The sequence below is a fragment of the Dasypus novemcinctus genome, chromosome 15, assembly GCF_030445035.2.
Source record: "Dasypus novemcinctus isolate mDasNov1 chromosome 15, mDasNov1.1.hap2, whole genome shotgun sequence".
Lineage (NCBI taxonomy): Eukaryota > Metazoa > Chordata > Mammalia > Cingulata > Dasypodidae > Dasypus > Dasypus novemcinctus.
In genome coordinates, this window is record NC_080687.1 from 8,636,731 (window position 1) to 8,660,015 (window position 23,285).

Genomic DNA, 23,285 nt, shown 5'->3' on the forward strand with positions numbered 1-23,285 from the left:
CCCCGGAGGTCCCACCTCCCAGCCACGGACCCTGTTTTCTGGGGCGCGCACAGCTCCAAACCCCCGCAGGGAGACCAGGGAGAGCGGCCGAGAGAGCCCGGCGGGACGGGGTCCCCCAGGCGACACAGGCGAGCGGGGAGGGCTTTTCCCCCAGCCCAGGGGGCGGCCCCGCGAAGGCCCCGTGTGCCCCCGCCCCGCGCGGGCCTGGCGGAGGGGCGCCCTGAGTTCACCGGGTTACCCCGAGCATCAGGGCAGCGCCGGCCGCCGCGCCCTTGGCCGCACCCCGGCCCCACGCCGTCTCCGACGCGACCTCGGCCGGGCCACGGCTCCCAAAGGGGACGGAAAATCTTACTCTTGGGTTGTTCGAAGCCCGGGCGCGGCGCGTGAGGAGGCGCCCGCCGCGGCGGGGGAAGTACGGCCTCCAGGGGGCGCGCGGGCAAACGCGGGCCGAGGAGGGCGCGCGGGCGGAGAAGCGCCGGCCCGAGCTCAGGCCCCCCCGGCCGCGAGGCCCGCCCTCAGGCCCGCGCCCCCCGCGGCTCCTCCCTCCCCGGGCCCCGGGCCCCGCGGCCTCCCGGCCCCATGCGCGCCCCGGCTGCCCGCGCCGCCGCCGCCTCGGCTCCGCCCGCCGCCGCCGAGACCATCTGCACACTCGGCGGCGCCGCCTCGGCAGCTGCGTCTCTGTGGCGCAATCGGTTAGCGCGTTCGGCTGTTAACCGAAAGGTTGGTGGTTCGAGCCCACCCAGGGACGGCGGCCTTCCTTTTCCAGAGCTAAACTTTTGTGCTTGATCATGTTTTAAAAACTGTCACCGGGAAATTTTTCATCAAGCCGGACTCCGACGCTCCCCTGTTTCTAGGAAACAGGAGGACACTCTGTTAGTAAGATTTGGAGCATAGCATGGGACGACCTAACAGCGACACTCCGTCTGGACTGGGGGTTTATGATTTGGCCATCGTAGGGTACGTTAAAGGGAAACTTGCCCGTGTGCTTCAGGACATCTGTCCAAGCATGTTCACAGCAGAAGTGTTTGTAATGGGAAAAAACGACCCAGTTACCCACTGACAGGTGAATGAATAAATACCATTGGTGTCTCTCAGAAAACTCTGGCCTCCCCCAAAAGCTGGTCTCCTTCCAAAAGGATTTGAGGAACTTTACAGATGAAAACGTGCAGGAGGAGTCGTCTAGAAGTATATGGAAGCATTACCATCCTAAGAAGCTGATGAGTGAAGCTCTGGTTCAGGTTTTGGTCGGGGACTGGAATCTAAGCACTAGGGCCTTAGGAGAAGAGGTTAACCTTTTAGATGACTGACAGATTTTCCTCGACATTAAACTCAACGAGAAATTGTATGGGTTCCTGTTAAAAGGTCTAGGTGGACATATTTTCAACTCTAGGACACAATATTTTTCAAGCAGATAATTCACATAAGACCTCTGTAAAGATGGAAAATCACACAATAATATAATAATACTATTTGCCCCTGACAAGATTGAGGGCATGGGGTAGGTGCTTGGTCTCTGAGATCAATTCTACACATGGTAAGTAGGTCCCTTGTGTAGAACTTAGAGACCTAGAAGAAGAAATGGTTAACTGAGTCACTAGGCTGGGATATCTCTTAGGGAATGTGGAGGGAAATGCTGGATGACAATTACTTGCCAAGTAATTGTTGGTGGTAAATATCTTCTGTTGTCTAGGAGCTCTATGGAGAAATATCTTTGCACTTATGGTGGAGTAACAGGTAGACCCATAGAAGTGTTCTTAGTTAGGGGCCTCTCTGATGCCCATTTCAATTCCAAACTTTCCATCTACACTTTAGGCTGGCTTGCTTATATTGGAAACAAGTAAATGGGGGGTGGAACAAGGATTAGTTCATAAGATAGTTTATACAGTATTCAAATCTAGCCTAACTGTATACTCAGGAGACCTGAATCTCTCGACTGTCCACATGACGGCTAGGCCCTGGGCCTCAGTAGACTTGCAACTCCTACCCTCTGGTTCGTTGGACTTACCCTGGCCAGCTGACAGGGAGGTGAAGAAGGTCAGCCACCACACCAGGGAGCCAAGAGTGCCTACAGCTGCAAGCAGGAGAGTTGCATCCATCATCCATGTGGAATCTAAGCCCCCTCTTGATGTAGAGGGGGACTGGACATCACCATCCCAGGGTCCACAGGATGTAGGAATAGAATATGGATTAGAGTGGACTTACTGGTGTTCTGCTGGGGAACTATTGTGATTAGTAAGGGAAGAAATTTTAATAGTGATGTGGATAGGGTGGCCACAGTGTCTGCTGATGGTAGGGAGATGGAAGAAGAGATATGGTGTGGGGGCATTTTTAGGATTTGGAGTTGTCCTGGGTGGTGCTGCAGGGATGGATGCTGGACGTTGTGTGTCCTGCGGAGGCCCGCTGGGCGGACTGGGGGAAACTGTGGACTACAGTGTGGACCACTGTCCATGTGGTGCAGTGGTGCTCCAGAATGTATTCACCAGGTGCAGTGGATGTGCTGCAATGATGGAAGAGGTTGTTGATGTGGGAGGAGTGGGGTGGATGGGGTGGGGGGTATATGGGGACCTCATATTTTTTTAATATAACATTTAAAAGAAAATAAAGAAGAAAACAAAACAAATCTAGCCTAACATTTCCAAGATAAAGAAGCTGCATGGGAGCAGAGGTGGCTCAAGCTCTTGAGGCCCTCCCCCCACACGGGAGGTCCCAGGCTCCGTTCCCAGTGCCGCCTAAAAAAGGAGGTGAGCACGCAATGAACAGACACAGAGAGCAGACAGCGAGCACAAACACAAGAGGGATGGGAAATAAATAAATCTTTAGAAAAGAAGGTGCATTATTTGCGATCACTGAAGTTATCAGGACTTAGAAGACATGTCCTTCCACTTTTTTCTCTATTTATCCATATATTATTTTTAAATAAAATATAGTAAAAATTAACGTGTGAAATAAAAATAGTTGCATTAATTCTGCAATGATTGCAACCCTGGTTTAAAAGAAGAGGTAATGAATGTTCTTGCTCTGTACTGCTAGTGCGTCAGGAAACGAAGAGTGAAAGGGCAGAGATGTGGCTGTGCTTAGAAACTCAAAGGGCGTTCAAAAATATGATTAGCATAATTTGGAAAATACTTCTGGATGTGCTGATTTGCTTACTACAAACTTTTCAACAAGCACACAAAACTGTGTCTTCGTTTTCTAATCATTTTACTCTTCCTCACAGATCTAACTTGGAAGTTAAAGTAACGAAATAATTCTCTCCTCCTCAACTGGCACATGTTGGAAGTAACTGCAGGACTGATTTCACACCCCATCTGAGGGATTTCCATTTTTCTAAACCACAATCGATAGTACTCAAATGTTATCAACTTTCTCTTAACAATGTAACGCAGAAAACAATAAGGAGGGACAAGAGGTCATCTGTGAGCCAGAAGAATAACGTGGAGTAGCTGGTGGAGGTTTGGTCCTTCCAGTTTGTGTAGAGTGACAACAGTGACAGCATGGGGCAGTTTGAGATTATTTATGAATCCCAAAAAGAGAAAGATGATGTTTGTAACCTAATCTATTCCCCTGGGTGTAAACGCTTTAATTGCATTAGATTGATTAGATTTCCAATTAAGATTGCTTTAGGGCTTTTGATTACTAGGTCAATAAATCGAGACTCAGGTTGAGTCCCCGCCTCCTTGCTGGGTCTGTTTTAAACAGACTCCCTGACAGACTGACGCAGGGAGGGAGAGAGCTCTGTCCCTTCTGGATCCGGCCAAGCTACAGAAAGGAGAACCAGCCGAGGCCCCGAGGGAGTTATCATTCTGCCTGATAACTTACAGCTGAGATGAAGAAGGCGGAACAAGGAGACTGATACAGGAGGCCAGGAAGGAGCAAGCCCTATGCCAGGCGAGAGGGGACTCCCCTTAAGCACAAAGCCCAGGGGACCGCAAGAGAAGCCCGAAAGGGAAGGCAGAGACCAGCCAGAGGCCAGCGACCATCTCACTTCGACACGTGGCAACTGACTTCGGTGAGAGAGCAACCTAGAGTTGGACTTTTGTCTGTTAACTGAAAGCTTTTACCCCAAATAAATACCCTGTATAAAAGCCAACAGACTTCTGGTGCTTGCCATCGGCAGCCCTTTGACTGTCACAGGGGTGGGATAGGACCGGCTACTTGTATTGCCAGGGCCCAGCTGCCCATAGGAATTTGCACCCCAAGCATACCCTTGCCTTCATCTGTTAATCCTGATGTGTGTCATCCCAAGCAAGCTGCTGGGCACAAGCTGCTGGTCCAACCTGCTGGCTCCCATCATAACTCCAGTCAGAGACCTCCCGGCATGCACTGCAGCCCCAACCCCCTCTGCCCTCATGCCCCCTTCACAGTGGTTTCACTGAGCAGCCAGTGCCTCTGGGCCCCAGCCTACCCGCCCAGAGCTACAGGAGCCCCAGGCAAACCCCTCTCCACCGGATGTTAGCGCCAGAGAACGGTCAGCTCCGCAGGCAGCTGCCACGACTTGTTTGTTTGACCTAAACCATGACTAGCTGTCCCATTGCCCATGGCCCAAGGTGAAGATGTCACCTTCTGTGGTTGCAAGGACAACCATAGCTGAGGCCGGCTGTTTCCGCCCCTCAAAAACCCAGTGCCCAAGTTTCAGTGGTGCTTTGAACGTCACCTAACCCCAAACAGCCACAGCAGCTTGTGCCAAGCACAAAGACCTCACCGCTTACTGTGGTAAATCACACTTCCCTGCCCGCGTGGCCAAAGGCACAGGCGGATTACCTGCAGTTCTTCCTCAGAACGAGGGGGGAAATTGGCCACTTTCCCACCTCTCACAAAGATGACGGAGTGGCCTGGACTGGCTTGCCACTTTCTCCACAGAAAAGGGGAAGGTCTTCTGTGTGGACTTGGTCCCGTGCAGTCTCTGTTTGGAAAATTCCAAGTCTCTGTGAAGAGCAGACATCAATTCCCAGGCCCGGGGAAGGGTATGTGATTTGCTAAGCGATGCTTTCACATTTCCTGTGCCCCGTATTCAGTTATCGTTCGTCCTGTTCCTTCCAGAGCCTTGTGAAAGTGTCATCTGGGGCAAGGTTGATGTGACTCAGCACAGCCAGGGCAGCGTCCACGTGGTACTGCTCTGGGGGGGAACCCAGAGTCCCCGGGAGCTGGTGCCTCCCTCCTCCTTCTCCTCCTGAACCAGCCTGGCCTTGGTGGGATGCACCCAGGACGAGGAGCAGAAGGAGCAGGGTGCCTGAAGGGACATGCCAGCCCCTCGTCCCCCACCTTCTGTCCTTCCACTTTGAAGCTGAATCTATTTACCCTGGGTTATCAGCTCCTTGAGGGCAGATTGTTTCCCATTTTTAATGATAATTTTAGGCTCCAAAGGACTTCCTGCCAAACAAAGTTCAAATTCTTGAGCATAGCATCCAAGGACCCTGTTTCCTACCATGTTCCCACAGGAAACCTTCACTTGGTTATAAGCACTTCCCAGGGCTTCCCTGAAGAGCCCGAGCTGCCTCACGCCCATGCCTTCCCCTTGCCCTGCTGTGCCCTTCCCCACCTCCACCCCCTTACCTGGTAAAGCCCGCCTCTATGCATTCATAAACCACTCAGAAACCAGTGAGTTCCTTGTCCCCTCACTTGAATGTGAACTCCCGAGAGCAGAAACCATGTCTAAATCCACACCGTTTGCCCATCTAGCACCTGGCTGGCCACATAATGCAAGCTCAGTGCAGAAGCCATACCTGCTTCAGGGGCTGCTTAACAGGTGAGCAGCTAGGTGAAAATACGCATGGTTTAGTGTGTCTGTGAGGGCCATAGAAAAGTGTTTCCAGGCATTGAAGGTCAACATAGGATGGACTTGTGTCTTCACAGAGGATTTGAAATAACCCTAAAGGTCTAGACAGGCCAGAAAGCAGCCTGTAGAGGGAAGAAATGAACTCTTTAGAGGCAATTTTATTCCAAAGGAGAGAGGCAAGGAGGGTCCAGGTTGGATGGGCATAGATGCAATTCAAGAGAATATTGGACAAGACTTAGTGACTGAAACAGGGGGGAAACATCAAGGGTGATGCCTATGTTTAGAGCTTGGGTGACAGTCTTAGTTTGCCAGAGCTGCTATGACAAATACACAAATGTGTTGGCTTAGACAATAAGCCTTTATTATTTCATGGTAAGTCCAACATCAAGGTCTCAACAGGCCACACTTTCTCCCCAAAGTCTGTGGGGTTCTGGTGATAGCAGTCCTCCATCACATGGCGATCGCCTTGGTCTCCTCCTGTGGCTTTCTTTGACCTCTGGCCTCCATGACTTCTGGGTTCTTTTTATAAAGCCTCCAGTAATACTTACCTTGTTGATTTCTTTTTCAGTAAAAACAAAACAACCAAAACCTATTGTCTGTCAAAGATGACTCAGATTATTCACAAACAAGTAAATCAAATAGACATAATTCAAAATATGAAGACCCTCAACAACCATAGTAATAAACTGAGTGGATATTCATTTGTGTGTGAGCATGGTTTATTTACATTTAATTGCACAATATATTTACTTATTCTTGAGTATCTTCTAGTCTGGTAATTGGAATTCACTATACTGAATACTACATAGGTGGAAAATCTGCAATGGCTTAAGATCTAATATAGAATTGGCAAGCTTTAAATATAGACGTTCACTTTTAATTACCAAGCACACAGTTTCTTTATAGTAACCACAAGTTCCATAGCCAGTGGGACATCTGTCCGACTGCAAATATTTTACTATCCTGCTGAAAAGGCTTTGCTTTAGGGCTGAGGGATGCATGTAGAGACCTTGAACTTCTTCAGCATATTGTGATACTCTACCTCCAAACCCAGCAGGAAGGCTCTAAGAAAGAGAAAGCTGGCAAGGAGACCTGACAAAGCAAATTAAGTGCCCACAATAACTAAAAAGAAAATGTATTTTGATTTTGAGATTTGAAGTTATTTCACAGGAGTTACTTTTTCCCTGGTGACCTCTTGCTTCTGTGGTTTTGTCTAGTTTACTGATTATTTTAAACTTCTCCAGATTGTCACTTCAGCACTTTTGCTATCTTACAGAAGGTAAGATGCATCTCTTCATGCATTTTGCTATGAAGCATCCTTCCCCCACCCCACCCCCCAGTGTCCCTGCTGTGGGGACACCCCCTGGAGGAGCTTCCTTTGGAAACTGCTCAGAATGAAGCCATGAGTTTAATGCCACTTTTTTGGGACATTTCCCTCTCCATGAAGTCCCACAGCATCCTACTCTTCACCTGCCACCACAAACTCTTGATCAATGTCTTTTGGGCATAGAATGTAAGCTTGGAGGGGCCAGTCCATGTTTGTGTTGTATTCTGCCAGCAAAACTGTCTCAAAAAATAAATTGTATGTTTCACTTGTCACACACCTGACTTGCAGAATGCATTATTGTGATAATGTTAATTGGAAGAAAACTTGGCTAAAATTAATAGACTTTCCTTCTAGCCTTTCTTTCCTTTGGAAAATTGGTATTGAATCATTGTATTTGCACTTTTAAATTAGCATTTTATAATGGATCATTAAAAATTTCCCCCATAACCTTGACATACTAGAGGAACATTTATGAATGTATTGTTAATACATTTAACAAGAAAGATAAGTGAACTGTGTGTTCCAAATGGTTAAAAAATAGTGGGACTTAGCCATGGTTTTTGAGCAAAAGTTCATTATTTGAGAAAAAGATAGACAACTCTATGCTACATATCAAAATATATTCCAAAAGAATTGGAGGATGGGGTAACAGTGGTTGAAACTTCTGTGCATCAAATCATCAAAAAAATGGTAAAAAAAAAAAAAAAAGTCAACTGGAAACCCAATTGCCTCCTGACTCTATACATAAAGTGCTGATGTAAGTGAACAAGAGGCAAGTGGATTTGGCTCAATGGATAGAACATCTGCCTACCCCATGGGAGGTCCAGGGTTAAAATCCAGGGCCTCCTGACCCATGTGATGAGCTGGCCCACATGCAGTGCTGATGCGCACAAGGAGTGCCGTGCCATGCAGGAGTGTCCCCCGCATAGGGGAGCCCCACATGCAAGGAGTGCACCCTGTAAGGAGAGCCTCCCAGCGCGAAAAAAGCACAGCCTGCCCAGGAGTGGCGCCACACACACACAGAGCTGACGCAACAAAAAGAGACACAGATGCCCAGTGCTGCTGACAAGAATGTAAGTGGACACAGAAGAACACACAGTGAATGGACAGAGAGGGCAGACAACTTGGGGGGAGGGGGTGGGGAAAGGGAGAGAAATAAAAATAATAAATCTTTAAAAAAATATATAAGTAAACACGACCCCCAACCCATCACCACAGAACTGAAGGGAGGCCCACCGAACTCTTCATACCTTGTTCAGATACCTCACTCCCAGGATCCCCCTCAGAAGACTCCCATCTTGCCTCATCATTTCAAACTGCCCAAGGAGTCAACGCCAAGCGGAACACTTCAACTAGAACGCCCCATCCCCGCTCCCCTAGGAATCCCATCGTACTCTGCATTCTGGTTTGTCTCAGTCACACTGAGAACCCTAAGCATCCGGAGACATTGAACTCTAGCTCTACTCTCACCCAGCCTCCCACCCCTCTCCAACCCCCTCACAGGCCCAGTGCCCTCTAGAATGCATGTTCTCTCATGAACCAGCCCTCCCATGTCCTGCAAACATTCTACTACCTTTGTTCTAACTGAAATCTAAATATCCCTTGAAGAAACAGCTTCTCCTTCAGTCAAGTGGTGCTTTTAAAAAAAATCTCCAACTCTTGGGCTGGAGACGGGATACCTTTCCCCCTGCTTCTTGTTGCCACTTCAACCACTGCTCCCCCATTCTCCTCATACCCTCCGGCATCTTTGAGGAGAGGACAGCCATCAGAATGCTCCTTTTGCTGCCTACCGTTTTCATGGTCTCTGCATTTCCTTGAGGATTTTCACTCCTGTGAATTTCCTGCCACCAGGATTCCTGCTGCCATTTAGATGACTGCCTTAGACAAAGACTGTCCATATACCATCCTAGCCTCTTAGTTCTTTTTTCTTTTTTTTTTCCTGGAGTTCTCACCCAACCTTGACCACACATTTTCAATTTCATACCTCAGAGCTCGTCACCAATAACTGAACTACTCTGAAAGCTCAATTTCAAGCATCCCACTTTCTGACCAGCTCTGGCATTTTTTGAACCCTCCCCCAATCCACTTAAATCTCACCTGGCCATACTCACCTCTTCTCCATCATTACACTCATTTCCCTTGCATAAAACCTAGATTCCCTTTCTCCTTTCTCAGCACTTGGCCTGACACTACCTCTATGCTGCGGTTTAAGCCAACTTCACACCTCTTTCTGTCCTTCACTTGAGCAGCTAACCATGACTGGAGAAAAATAAAACCATCTTAACTAGTCACAGTTAAATTTAAGACTAAAAACTTCAGTTGGGCCACTGCACGGTACTGAATACGGTCAGCACTCCATTCTCCAACTAATATTTCAAACCTTTCTCAACCTACAGCTTCCTCTTTCGCACCCTCAGCTGATGATCTTACTGATCGGAAGAGAGTTTCCCTATATTCTAGTCCTCTAGTCACCAAACTCTCCAATGACTGTAATCATATACTGCCTTAGTATTTTTTTTTTTAAAGATTTATTTATTTATTTAATTTCCCCCCCTCCCCTGGTTGTCTGTTCTTGGTGTCTATTTGCTGCGTCTTGTTTCTTTGTCCGCTTCTGTTGTCATCAGCAGCACGGGAAGTGTGGGCGGCGCCATTCCTGGGCAGGCTGCACTTTCTTTTCACGCTGGGCGGCTCTCCTCACGGGCGCACTCCTTGCGCGTGGGGCTTCCCCACGCGGGGGACACCCTTGCGTGGCACGGCACTCCTTGCGCACAACAGCACTGCGCATGGCCAGCTCCACATGGGTCAAGGAGGCCCGGGGTTTGAACCGCGGACCTCCCATATGGTAGACGGATGCTCTAACCACTGGGCCAAAGTCCGCTTCCCTGCCTTAGTATTAAAATGGACACATTCTCCTTGCTCCTCAGGTCAAACCCTCCTGCTCACTGGATCTGGACAAACTTGCTCTTGCAATTGTCCCACCACTCATTTACAACACCCATTCGTCTCTCTCCACATTAACATTTCCATTCCACACATAAACATTGTAACAGCTTCCATCTTAAGGACTTGGACCTCACGTTCTCCCATCAGGCTCGCGCAGACTGCTTCAAGAGGAGTGGGTTGTCTTCGTCTTCCTTTTTCTCTTGAACCTACTCATGCCTTTCTCACAGCTCTACTGATCTGTCCTTGTTATCAACGGCTTCCTAATTGTCAAAATCAATGGTTAATTCAGTCCTATTAGTCTACTTCACAACAGCACCTGACAGATGATGACTTCCTTAAAAACAACTTTATTCCTTTGTTTTTTCAGAACCCCACACTCTTCTCGTCTCCTTCCTGCTGCCCTCTCACTTACCAGGGCTACCTTCCCCGGATGACCTCATCTGAATGTCATGGACTAAACATGACCCATGCATTCATAATTCCCAAATGAGCATCTCCAGTCTCCACCTCTCTCCTGAGGGTCATTCAGCCTTGTGTATGCGTCTATTAAGTGATCTCCACTTGGGAGTATAATAGGACTCTCATACTTAAACGCCATCATTTTGTAATCAGGAAAAAAGGTGGTGGGGGAAGGTTTGAGAGTAAATTTGACAAATAAATTATTAAGTACTGAGTACTTACAAAGTGTTTTACTCCAAGGCCATTGGCTGCCACCCTTAAACTTCTCATAACTACTGTTACTAACTCAAGTCACCACAGCAGTGATGCTGTTTGGGTGCCCAAACTTTAAATGAAATGCATAATGGTGATCTTAGCACACCCAATGGCTGTGGCAACCACTCTGTGCAATCTCTACTCCACCACCTACTAGCTCTGGCCTTGTATGTTTCCTATAAAATGTAATATTTCCCTCATTGGAATGCTTAGGTTTAATTGATTTACTGTTTTCTAAATAACAGAACTCAATACACAGCAAGCCTTATCAGCTTTGGTTATTATTCTCTCCCAAAACAGAACTGCTGGAGGTGTCCCATATGGCTACAGAAATAAATGTCTTAGAAAGTTGCTATGTATGATAGTATGTAAACTTTATACACATCAACTCAAAAATAGATTACTTTTTCCAGTTATAGATCATTTATTGAACAATCACTTATCACTCAAAATTCTAGTAATAAGGCTTCTTGCCATCTTTCGAGAGAAGAGAAAAAGGAGACAAGTTGTATAGGAGAAGTCTACGCTCCATGGCATTCTATTGGTCTAAAAAACAGACTCTCATCTCAGGTCACAGAAACCATTAGCAAAACAATCACATATCCACCTACAGTGTACAAAACCTTAAGTTTGTAGTGTTTTTCCTGAACCAATGCAACCAGAACTAAAAATATAGAAATACAACCAACTGTACAGATTGCCAGAAACTAGGTATTACTTTCCATTTTCAATGTTTCAAAATCCTTATTCTTCTACAAGTACAAAATGACGCCAAAAAGGAAGACAAATTTCTGATAATTTTAATCTATAAAACTGATTGCATATATTATGGTTAGAACCAAAGGTAAAAAAGCCTTCAGTAGCTTATATTTTGTTCATAGTTATTCAGACAAAGTCAGTGTATAAACACTAAGAACATAACTTGTTTTTCAAGAGCAATAATAAATATTCAACTACAAATTATTAACAAGTATTCAACAAGTCTCAAACAGATTTTCATCAAAATGAGGTAAGTCTGTGTCATTTAACGCTAAAGAATTTAACGCTGAGGTGGAAAAAAATTCGTCAAAAATATCAGTCTTTGTGGAACTCTCCAAGTTTAACATTCGAAGGCAGGAATTATTTGTTAGTGGGTCTGCCTCAATGTCACATTGATTTCTCTTGGTGGGGCTGCAATAATTATGGTCCTGTTTCAGATGTGTGTTTTGGGGAATACTGACTGATTCACCAGGTACTGGTGTTGGGACAAGGTTATCTCCCATTTCCAAATACCTAAAATCAGCTTCTCCATTTTCTGGGAGCTCTGTTGAAACAAGAGTTGTAGGAGATAATAATTCTGCTAAAATTTCTTCATGAGTCTGATTTCTATATGAGGAAACAATAGAAACTGTGGTGCTTCCAGATTTATTATCTGCAGTATCAACTTGACGTTGTAGTTCATTTAACAAGTCTTCTATTGACTCACAATCATTTGGAGATCCACAATGGGACATGTCTTCTAAACTTTCACTTGGAGGTGTTCCATTCTGGGGGGAAGACATAAGAGCAGCTAGTTTCTTCTTTTTTGCCTTAAGTTTTTTAAGAAGTTTTAGACGAAGTTTATGAATCTGACCATCAACTGAGTCTCCATGGTTTGCTGAAGAAACATTTTCATTTCCGCAAGAATTGTGATGGAGGTGAGCTCCATATGATGTGCTTCCACACTTCTTCAAAACTTCCAATTCAGCATTAACCTTAGCAGCTTTGCCGTCTGACAATGGATTACTTGGTGGAGGATTACTAACTAAAGGAGGCTTACGTGCACACCTATGCGACTTCTTAGATACCCCGTTAGCCTTTGGATTTATGCCCTTAGTTTTAAAGCCACCAAAATTACTTGCCCCTTTAACTGAAGACTGCAAACCAGCTATAGTGTTTCTATTCTGAGCTGAGACACAAGGTGGCATAAAAGAAGCACCCCTGCTTAATAAGCCTTTAACCCAACTTCCCACAAATGGTTTCTTCTGATTTTCTTTGAGAATCTGACTCTGTAGTGACTTATCTCTTAGGGTTTGTGAATCTGTTGCAGTTGTTTTCTTCAAATTAGGTATCCGAGAGGTAACATGTTGTTCTGGTGTTAATTTCTCAGTTTTGGGTGACAGGAATTGTCTTAACCCAATGTCCTTTTCTGGGGCAACTGTACTTTCCATTTCTACTGACACTATTCCTCGTATAAGGTCAGTATCATGAGCATGGTTCTTGGGTGTAGCAGTTACAGTGTCTTCTGCATTCAGCTGTACTGACTGTGTGCTTGTATTCACAACTTGAGATGGAATTTGATCTCGAATAAGCCCTTCCTCACATGGAGCTGACACCAGAGAAGCCATTAGTGATTCTTGAGATTGAGAAGTATTTGTTTTGACAACTCCATTATTTTCTCCCACAGGTTTATCTTCTACTAGGAAACCTTCAGAGTTAACTTGTATTTCTTCAAGTGTCAAAGTTATAAAATTATTGTCAGCCAAATCTGTCGGATCTGAAAGTAAATGATCTCCTTGAGCCACAGCTCCATTCTGAGCAAGAGCATTTGGGACAACTGACAGATGTGGGGAGTGAGTTACAAAGGCTGTTTGAGCTGAGGCAGCAAGATCACCCACAGAATATGGTGCCTGAGATGCTGGTGTCTGACCATCAAAAGAATGTTGATCACTAGGCTTTTTAAGTGGAAGGCGGGCAGCTGTTTTATCTGCTATTTGAAAAGCTTTTCTTTCCCAGATAGCAATATGAATCTCTGATGCAGGAACTTCAAATTTCTCATGCCTCTCAGAACATGGGCCTTTCAAGTCATCAAATTCCAGCCAACTTCCTAGAAGGATGGAGGGAGAAAGTGAAAGAGGTTAGAGATGCAAAGACCACCATCTTAGTTTAACCACCTCTGGCCTTTTTAGTTGCTGTATCATTGGATACAGACCAAAGGACAATGCTCTAAATCATGGCCTTGTCCTTACGTCACCATTTTTTTCTGTCAAATGTTAGAAGTTTTTATTTGGCTAACAAAAGTTATGTGCTTACAGATCCAGATATCTGGAAATTTGAAAAATTGAGATAAAAATAGTTTATACTTTTTCCTAAAATACCCACAAAAATCAGGACAAAGACATATTTAACTTGTTTTATTTTTGTTCTTTCTCAATTAAAAATTTCAGTATAAGGCACTTCTCCTTACTAAAAGTAGTACAAGGTTAAAAATACAAAAATTAAAATTCCTACCATTCATTTTTCGTTAACTATCATATTTACTCATGTAATAAAAACAAAAAATAAAAGCAAAAACAGTAAGTGGAAAAGAGCAAACTGCAAAGCAAATGTGTTATATGCTTCTCATTCCTTATCTAAAAAAGAAAACCAGCACATGTGCATGTGTATGTGTATACCCACAGGAATGTTAAGTTAGCAGGGGATAAAGTTAGGAAGGGTACTTAAATCACCCAATTTCCGTGGTGATCAGGTGTGTGTGTGGTGGTGGTGGGGGGGGGGGGGGGGAGTAAAAGGCAAGGAGGGCAAGAAGAGAGAAAAAAAATCCCAGCAAAACCTTTTTTTTTTTAAATTAGGATGTAGTTTCCATGCCTCCTACCATAAAAGAAAAATGTTTAAACACTTACCATCAGTGCCTAAATTCCATGTTATAAAATGATTTGCTTGGTACTGAATCACAGAAGTTATTTGATAAGGAGAGCCTTCAAAATGGAACGAATACCACGGTAAATTATTGTGTGGTAAGCCTTCTACAAAGTGCAGCATGAAAATGGGAGATACTCTGTGGGGGAGAAAGGAAAGAGAAGGAGAACAAATTGAATGCCATGTGCCTGATTATACCAAAGATGGTCTGAAGCAAACAAGTCCCATGTTAAGCTCTCAAGGTTAACTGCACTCATTTTTCTTGAGAACCTCCAGATGTGTGCCTTAATTAAAAATGGAGAACTCTTAAGAAGCCTGTAACACTAAACCCTTCTCAGAAGGGTATCACTGACAGTTGGAAGCCATCATGCAATAAGGCCCTAACACAGACCATTACACAAAAATTGCTCTTTCAGAGACAGTGCTGCTTTGGCTTAAAGAAGATCGGTTGTTACTTTGTAGAATCAAAAGAAAAAAATTTCAGACCTTTTAGATTTAGAATTTTCTTTGGCATCAAAAGCCCAAATTACTTATGGGTGCTACAGAAAAAAAAGTAACAAACCTAAGATATGTAAATAAACATTCTTTTAAAAACCCAATGTGCTAATAATTTGGCCTAGTAGGTCTTACCAAATTAAAACTTCTATTTAGGAAAAGTCCAATTTGTAACTAAGAGAAGAAAATACAACATACTGGTTGATCCACTCTAAACTTCAAGACATCCATAACTCCGAAAATGCATTTTACCAATACAGTGACATGTCAAGCCAGAAAACAGAACTCCAAAGCAGGACCTCAAATAACCAAATTTAACAAATCTCTTAGGATTTAAGAAAAATGTCAAATATCCCTTTCCCTGATATTTAAACAGCTGTCAAAACTTACCTAATCTATCAAAATTTATTTAGCTGAAATTAACTTGAATCGAAGTCCAAAATGCAGATCATTTAGACTGTCAAGGAATAATTTGTAAATTACCTTTGTCAATCATTCTGTTGGAGAATAATCAAATCTTCAAAAGTTAAAAATTCATAAATTTAAAATCCTGCAAAACTATCTGTGAAGTGAATCTCTTTCCCACTGTTTTCTATCATAACTTATTTCACAGACCCTAAGGCACCATTGATTGAAGATGTACCACTATGAAAGAATGCTGCAATTCGACTAAACCAGGTCATCCATTTTAAGATCTATCCCCACTTCAGGTATGTTAAAATGTAAAGTATGTGCTCTGAATCAAAGATACACAATAGAACTGGAGCTGTAGTCCCACAGATGGTATGCAGGCTTAAGACATCTGCTGACTCTTCAATGACCAATATTTAGTTTCCTTGGCCAAGTAAGAGACTTTAAAACAGTTTGAGGCTATTTATTAAGACAACTCTGTGGATCCTTATGCTACACAAACACAACAGCTTCCTGTTCTCTTGTATGAATTTAACACACGCAAAATGTTTTCAGACATGCTTATCAGTATGAATAAATAAAATAAAATCCCAACAACTATTATGCTTTTTGTATATTCCAAGCCTTCTCATAATATTCGTTTACACGTCAGAAAAATAAAAACTGCACTGATTCAAAACCACATCTAGCACACTTTCTTGGACATAGGCGATACTCAAACTCTAGTGAAATACAAGTAAATCCTCCTAGATACCAAGAAATATCTTGCTGAAAAACTCCAAAGTCTGTTTTAAGATCCAGATAGAGTAGAAACATGATTTTCTCATCCAGAAAAAACAAAAATTAAAAAATCAAAGCAATTACATAAATTTTAAAACACCCTCTTAAATGCATTAGCCTCTCCACCAAAGATCAGCTACTATACCAAAATGGACAGGAAGGATGCAGATGGGCAAAATCCTCAGGGTATCCCTCAAAGTAACTTTCTGTAACTGTGGCATTTCATAAATCCCCGTATTTTAACATCTCTGAGGTGGGATGCACCTTACAATTGATGGCACACAGTTTAAAGAGGCAGGAATTTCTAAACTATTTTTTTCAAATGGCACAATTTAGTAACTATGGCATCTTAGAGTCAATCAAATAACTCTAGTTTGTTTTCCTCTTAAAGTCACACTATTCTCTTAGCCACAATTCCAGCTTGTCTTATTCCTAGTCTCTAAGGTAAGGTTAGACCCTCAGCTTGGCACTAGAGTTTATTCTCAGGCTTCTTCCCACCTACAACGCCTGGAGTGTCAAAATGATGCTCAAAGTTAAGGAGAGCGAGTTAAGGTCTGCCTCGAACATAGGAAAACAGGTTTGGGCGGATTAAAAAGAACTGGAACCAAGAATGCAAAAGAGATTTTAAACCGAAACCCATTTGCATTCACCTCCCTACCATGGGGATGAATTCCTCCTGTTCTATGGTTTACCCTCAGGAAAAGAAAACAGGAAATAAAGAACTGACTACCCAAAGCAGCAAGTCTCTGTACCAAGTACCAAGTTCCTGTTCCACAAAGAGCAGCAAGGCCTTGTGCTAATGGCCTGGAAGAAAAGTTGTCCATTTTTCTCCCAACTGATGTAATGTAATAATTTATATTTTAGAAAATGCAAACTTAGCAATGTCCATTCAAACATGTATTCCTCAGCCATAATAATGCAGATTTTAGGGAGAAAAGATCTGCAAATGCAATTTTTAACATTTATTACATTTCAGATCTATGTCATTGTTTGAACTACTTCAGACTCTAAGACATGAAAAATAGGAAAAATACGAGGTTAGCTATAATTCAAATAATTAGTTGGTCCACAATGGTTGTAAAATGAAATTGCATTGTACAAAAATTCAAATTTCCAACAAAGGTTTACATACTATGTTCTTTGGAGGTAGTATTATAAATAGAATGCATTTTCTGTCAGAAATGAAGATTTAAATTAAGAAGCATAATTTTTACTACTTTATATATTGGTATACCAACAAAAACTTCCTAGAGGATGGCACAGCTCATTTGCCTAAAAGAAAGTCTCAAAATCACTGTACTAGACTTCTGGGAAGATGGAGAACTAGAGAGGCAGAGGGATCACTTCTCTCCCAGAAAAAAATAGCTAGAAAACAGGCAAAGACTGTATGGAGGGCCGCTCTGGGGCTCAGGACTAGGGAATGGCAAGACACCACCCAGAAGACAGAGGAGCAAAGGAAAGGAGGCTCAGCTGGCTGGTAAAGTCCTGTGGGCAGAGCTGCAGACACAGCAGCTGGTGCCCACCCCCCACCCACAGGGCAAACAGCAGTCTATAAACTGCAGAGGCTGTGGACTGAGGAGGTTGCAGGGGTCCTCTTTCTCAAGAAAGGAGAGAGGAAGGGATACAGCCCACAGCAAATTCAGATTTCAGCCAGTGAACTTGGTCTGCTGCATTGGAGGGGTCCCACACTTCCAGGTCAGGTGGGGCCATGACACGGTTTACCCTGAGAGCCAGCTGGGAACTAAAGATAATTTGCCACCTCAAGCACCCTCCCTACTGCCCTGGGCTGGTCACTGAGGAGGGAAAGGGACAGATTTGCCTGCCAAGGGAGGAAAGAGCTTCAGAGAAAGTTTTTTGTGAGACTCGGTCAGCTCTAAGTACACTGCTTCTGCACCACCCATCCTGGAGTTACACTGAATGCATTCCACCCTAGCACCTGGGATCTGAGCTGAGAGGTCTGCCAATGAGTGTCATCTGCTCATAGACAAGAAAAATGCACAGAAAGGGAAAAATAGTAATAAAAGAAAGAGGCAATCACATGCCTTTACTGCTCCCATCCTCAAGACCCTTGGACACTGGCCCCACACCCCATATTATTTGGTTCTTAAACTTGGTTTGAGCAGTTAAACCAGGGTTTAACTGGTTTAAACCTAAATATGTAGAACAAGTTGAACCAAGAGGCAGAGAACAGCAGTAGCACAGTTACTTAACAGAAAATTCCTAGGCAAGAGAGAGAAACTGAACATCAGAGTAAATTCAGCATTAGAATCAGATGCCTAGACATCAGGAAAAAATTACAAATCATACAAAGAAAAAGGAAGAGATGACTCAGGTGAAGGAACAAATCAAAGCTCCAGACGAGACACAGGAATTGAAACAACTAATCAATGGGGTTCATACAAATCTCCTAAATCAAATCATGGAGTCCAAGGACAACAAAGCTAAAGAAATAAAAGGCATTAAGATGACACTAACAGCGCTTCTCGGCCTTTTGGCTAAGTTCAAGTGCAGTATCTGTTCTTATCAGTTTAATATCTGATACGTCCTCTATCCGAGGACAATATATTAAATGGATTTTTGGAGAAGGGAGATGGAATAGGGGCTTGCTCGGTCCACTCCACATATCGACCTGGTATTGCAGTACCTCCAGGAACGGTGCACCCCCTCTGGGGAATTTAAAAAAAAAAAGAAAAAAAAAGATGACACTGAGTTAGCACAAAGAAAGATAAAAAGATGTGAAATCTTGGATAGAAAATCACAGCTTATGGGAATGAAAGACATAGTGAGTTTAAAAATACCAAGAAGCACACAACAGCCGATATGAAATCATAAAAGAATGATCAGTGACAATGAGGAAAGAACAACTGAAATTGAAAAGAGAACAATAGAGAGAGAAAAGAATGGAAAAAAAATTCGAGCAGGGGCTCAGGGAGATGAATGATAGCAAAAAGCACACCAACAAATGGGTTATGGGAGTTCCAAAGGAGAAAAGAAGGGAAAAGGGTATTTGAGGAAACAATGGCCAAAGATTTCCCAACTCTCATGAAATATATGAATATACAAGTCCAGGAAGCACAGTGTACTCCAATTAGAATAAATGCAAATAGACCTACCCCAAGACACATAATATTCAGAATGCCAAAGATAAAGAGAAAATTGTGAAAGCAGCAAGGGAAAAGTGAGACATCACACATACAAGGAAGTCCAGTAAGACTTGGTGTGGATTTCTCTTCAGAAATCATGGAGAAGAGAAGGCAGTGGTATGATATAATTAAGGGACTGAAAGAGAAAAACTGTCAGCCAAGAAATTTTTATCTGGCAAAACTATCCTTCAAATATGACGAATTTAAAATATTCACAGATAAAGAGAAAATAAGAGAGTTGGTAAACAAGAATCCAGCTTTGTAGGAAGCACTAAAGGGAGTACTGCAGCCAGAAAGAAGAAGAGAGACAGACTTGGAGAGAGTATAGAAGCTAGAAAAGAGAGACTTGGAGAGAGTGTAAAAGTGAAGACTATGAGAAAGCGAAAGCAAAAAGGTAAAAAGACAAAAGTAAAATATGGCATATGAAAGCCAAAGGATAATGCATTTACAGTAATAACACTGAATGTTAATGGATTGAACACCTCAGTCAAAAGACATAGGCTGACAGAATGGATAAGAAAACATGAGCCATCCCTATACTATCAGCAGGAGACTCACCTTAGACTCAAGGATGCAAACAGATTGAAAGTAAAAGGTTGGAAAAAGATTTCATGCAAATAGTAATCAAAAGAAAGCCAGGAGTAGCAATACTGTTGCCACACAAAACAGACTTTAAATGCAAAAACTTGTAAGAGATGCAAAAGGCCATTATATGTTAATAAGGACAATTTACCAGGAAGGAGTAAAAGTCACAAATACCTATGCACCTAACCAGGTTACCCCAAAACACATGAAGCAAACTCTGGCAAACTGAATGGATAAATAGGCATCTCTACATAACAGTTGGAGACTTCAATGCGCCATTCACATCAATAGACAGAATTAGAAAGAAGATCAGCAAGGAAACAGAGAACTTGAACAACATGATAAACAAGCTGTACCTTTTAACCACATACAGAACACTGCACCCAAAAGCAGCAGGTTTTACATTCTTCTCAAGTGTTCATGATCTTTCTCCAGCACAAACCACAAGTTGGGCCAGAATACAGCTCATTTAAGAAGACTGAAATTACACAAAGCACCTTCTCTGATCATGATGGTATGAAGATGGAAATCAGTAATAGGCAGGGAAGGGGAAAATTTACAAATATACTTAGGCTAAATAACACTCCTAAACAATCAGTGGGTCAAAGAAGGAATTACAAGAGAAATTAGAAGATATTGAGATGCAAAAACAACCCACATTTACTCTATGAGAAATACATGAACTCAACAAAGCAATCACGAGAAAAGAGATTAATCAGTCATCCAAAATCTCCCAACAAAGAAAAATCCAGGATCAGATGGATTCACAGGTGAATTCTACCAAGGATTTTGAGAAATTAAATAATCCTGTTGAAACTCTTCCAAAAAATTGAAAAGGAGGGAAAATTACCCAGCATATTTTATAAATATAAAGCCAAGATCACCCTAATAGCAGAGCCAGGTAAAGATACTATAAGAAAATTACAGAACAATCTCTGTGATGAACATAGATACAAAAATTGTCAACAAAATACATGCAAATCAAATCCAATAGGCTATTGAAAGAATTATACATCATGATCAAGTAGATTTTATTCCTGGTATGCAAGGATGGTTTGACATAAGAAAATGTTATAAACCACATTAACAAATCAACGGGAAAAAAAATACATCATCATCTCGATTGATGCAAAAAAAGACATTTGATAAAATCCAGCATCCTTTCTTAATAAAAACAATTCAAAATATAGGTATAGAAAGAAAGTTTCTTGATGTAACAAAGGGCATACATGAAAACTGCTAAGCCAACATCGTACTCAATGGAGAGGTTGAAAGCTTTCCATCTAAGATTAGGAACAAAACAAGGATGCCCACTGTCACTACTGTTATTCAACATTGTGCTAGAAGTTCTATCTAGAGCAATTAGACAAGAAAAATAAATAAATGGCATCCGAGTAGGAAAAGAGGAATTAAAACTTTCACTATTTGTAGATGACATGATCTTGTATTTAGAAAATTCTAAATATCTACAACAAAGCTATTAGAGTAATAAATGAGTTCAGCAAGTGACAGGATACAAGGTCAACATACAAAAATCAGTAGTGTTTTTATACATTAGTAATGAGCAAGCTGAGAAGGAAATCTAGAAATTCCATTTATAAGAGCAACAAAAAAAACTCAAATATCTAGGAATTAGTTTAATGAAGAAAGTAAGGTTCTGTATATGGAAAACTACAATGCAACTGCTAAAAGAAACCAAAGAACACCTAAACAAATGGAAGAACATTCCATGTTCATGGACTGGAAGACTAAATATCATGATGATGTCAATTCTACACAAATTGTTTTATAGATTCAATGCAATACCAATCAAAATTCCAACATCCTACTTTACAGAAATAGAAAAGTCAATTACCAAATTTATTTGGAAAGGAATAGCCAAAAACATCCTAAAATAAGAAGAGTGAAGCCAGAGGACTCATGCTTCCTGATCTTGAAGTGTATTATGAAGCTACAGTGGTCAAAACAGCATGGTATTGGCATAAAGATAGGCTCACTCGTCAATGGAATCGACTTGACAGTTCAGAAACAGACCCTCACTTCTAAAGTCAACTGATTTTTGATGAGCCTACCAAGTCCACTTTTCTGGGACAGCACAGTCTCTTCAACAAATAGTGCTGGGAGAACTGGATATCCATAACCAAAAGAATGAAAGAGGGCCCTTATCTCACTCCCTATGCAAAAGTCAACTCGGCTATGGCTCCATCAGTTGGGCTCCCGTCTACCATATGGGAGGCCCTGGGCTCGTGTCCCAGGGCATCCGTGTGAAGGCAAGCTGCCTGTGTGCCGCGGAGAGCTGACGGCCCATGTGCCACAGAGGGCTGACGGCCTGTGCACCACAGAGCTGGCACAACAAGATGATGCAACAAAGGGAGACAAGCAGATACAGAAAAAGCAAATGGACACAGTGAAGAGACGGCAAAGAAAGAAACAAGCCGCAAAGGGGGGGGAGTGGAATAAATAAATAATTCTTAAAAAAGAAAAGTCAACTCAAAATGGATCAAAAATCTAAACATAAAAGCCAGGACCAAAATAAATAAATAAATAATTCTTAAAAAAGAAAAGTCAACTCAAAATGGATCAAAAATCTAAACATAAAAGCCAGGACCACACAAATCCTAGAAGATAATGTACAGAACTATCTACAATACCTTGTAATAGGTGAGGGTCTCTTAAACTATACAACCAAAGCACAAGCAACAAAAGAAAGATAAAAGATAAATGGTTTAAAAAAAGAAAAAAAAAAAAGATAAATGAGACCTCCTCAAAATTAAACATTTCTGTACCTCAAAGGACTTTATGAAGAGGGTAAAAGGGCAGCCTACTCAAGAAAATATTTGGAAATCACATACCCAAGAAGAGTTTAATATCTATGATATATAAAGAAATCCTGTAACTCAACAATTAAAAGACAAATGAACCAATTTAAAAAAATGGGCAAAGACCTGAATAGACATTTTTCTAAAGAAATATAAATGGCAAAGAAACACATAAAACATATTCAACGTCACTGGCTATTAGGAAAATGAAATCAAAGCTATTAGCACCTACTAGAATGGCCAATATTAAAAAATGAGAAAACTATAAGTGTTAGAGAAGATGTGGAGAGACAGGATAGCTTATTCACTGTTGGTGGAAGTGTAGAATGGTACAGCCACTGTGGACGTCTGTTGGGCGGTTCCTAAGGAAGTTATAGATCTACCATGTGACCTAGCAGTAATGCTACTAGGTACCTAGAAGAACTGAGAACAGTGATATGAACAGGCACCTGCACAATAATGTTCATAGCAGCATTTCTCAAAATTGCCAAAAGAAGGAAACAACCCAGATATCAACCAACTGATGAATGGATAAACCAACTGTGGTATATACACATGATGGAATATTACTCAGCTGTAAGAAGAAATGAAGTAGAGAAGCATATGACAATGTGGATGAACCTGAAGGATATTAT

The 23,285-nt window shown here is 42.4% G+C and overlaps 1 protein-coding gene and 2 non-coding genes across 4 annotated transcripts in view; 2 read left to right on the plus strand and 1 right to left on the minus strand.

Moving 5' to 3' along the window:
- Positions 1–674: 674 nt before the first annotated feature.
- Positions 675–748, plus strand: TRNAN-GUU (transfer RNA asparagine (anticodon GUU)). Its single transcript has one exon. It is a non-coding gene; the product is annotated as a tRNA-Asn (tRNA).
- A 10,416-nt stretch (positions 749–11,164) lies between these two features.
- USPL1 (ubiquitin specific peptidase like 1) overlaps positions 11,165–23,285 on the minus strand; it is a 39,706-nt gene continuing 27,585 nt past the window's right edge. For both annotated transcript variants that reach the window (XM_023584774.2, XM_058277000.2), the window contains 2 exons: positions 14,402–14,556; positions 11,165–13,605 (listed from right to left, as the gene is read on the minus strand). In XM_023584774.2, the coding sequence (XP_023440542.2) occupies positions 11,735–13,605; positions 14,402–14,556 (2,026 nt within the window). In that variant the 3' untranslated portion in view covers positions 11,165–11,734. The remainder of the gene's footprint in view (positions 13,606–14,401; positions 14,557–23,285) is intronic.
- Positions 18,579–18,769, plus strand: LOC111760646 (U2 spliceosomal RNA). The gene has a single exon (XR_002794278.1). It is a non-coding gene; the product is annotated as a U2 spliceosomal RNA (small nuclear RNA).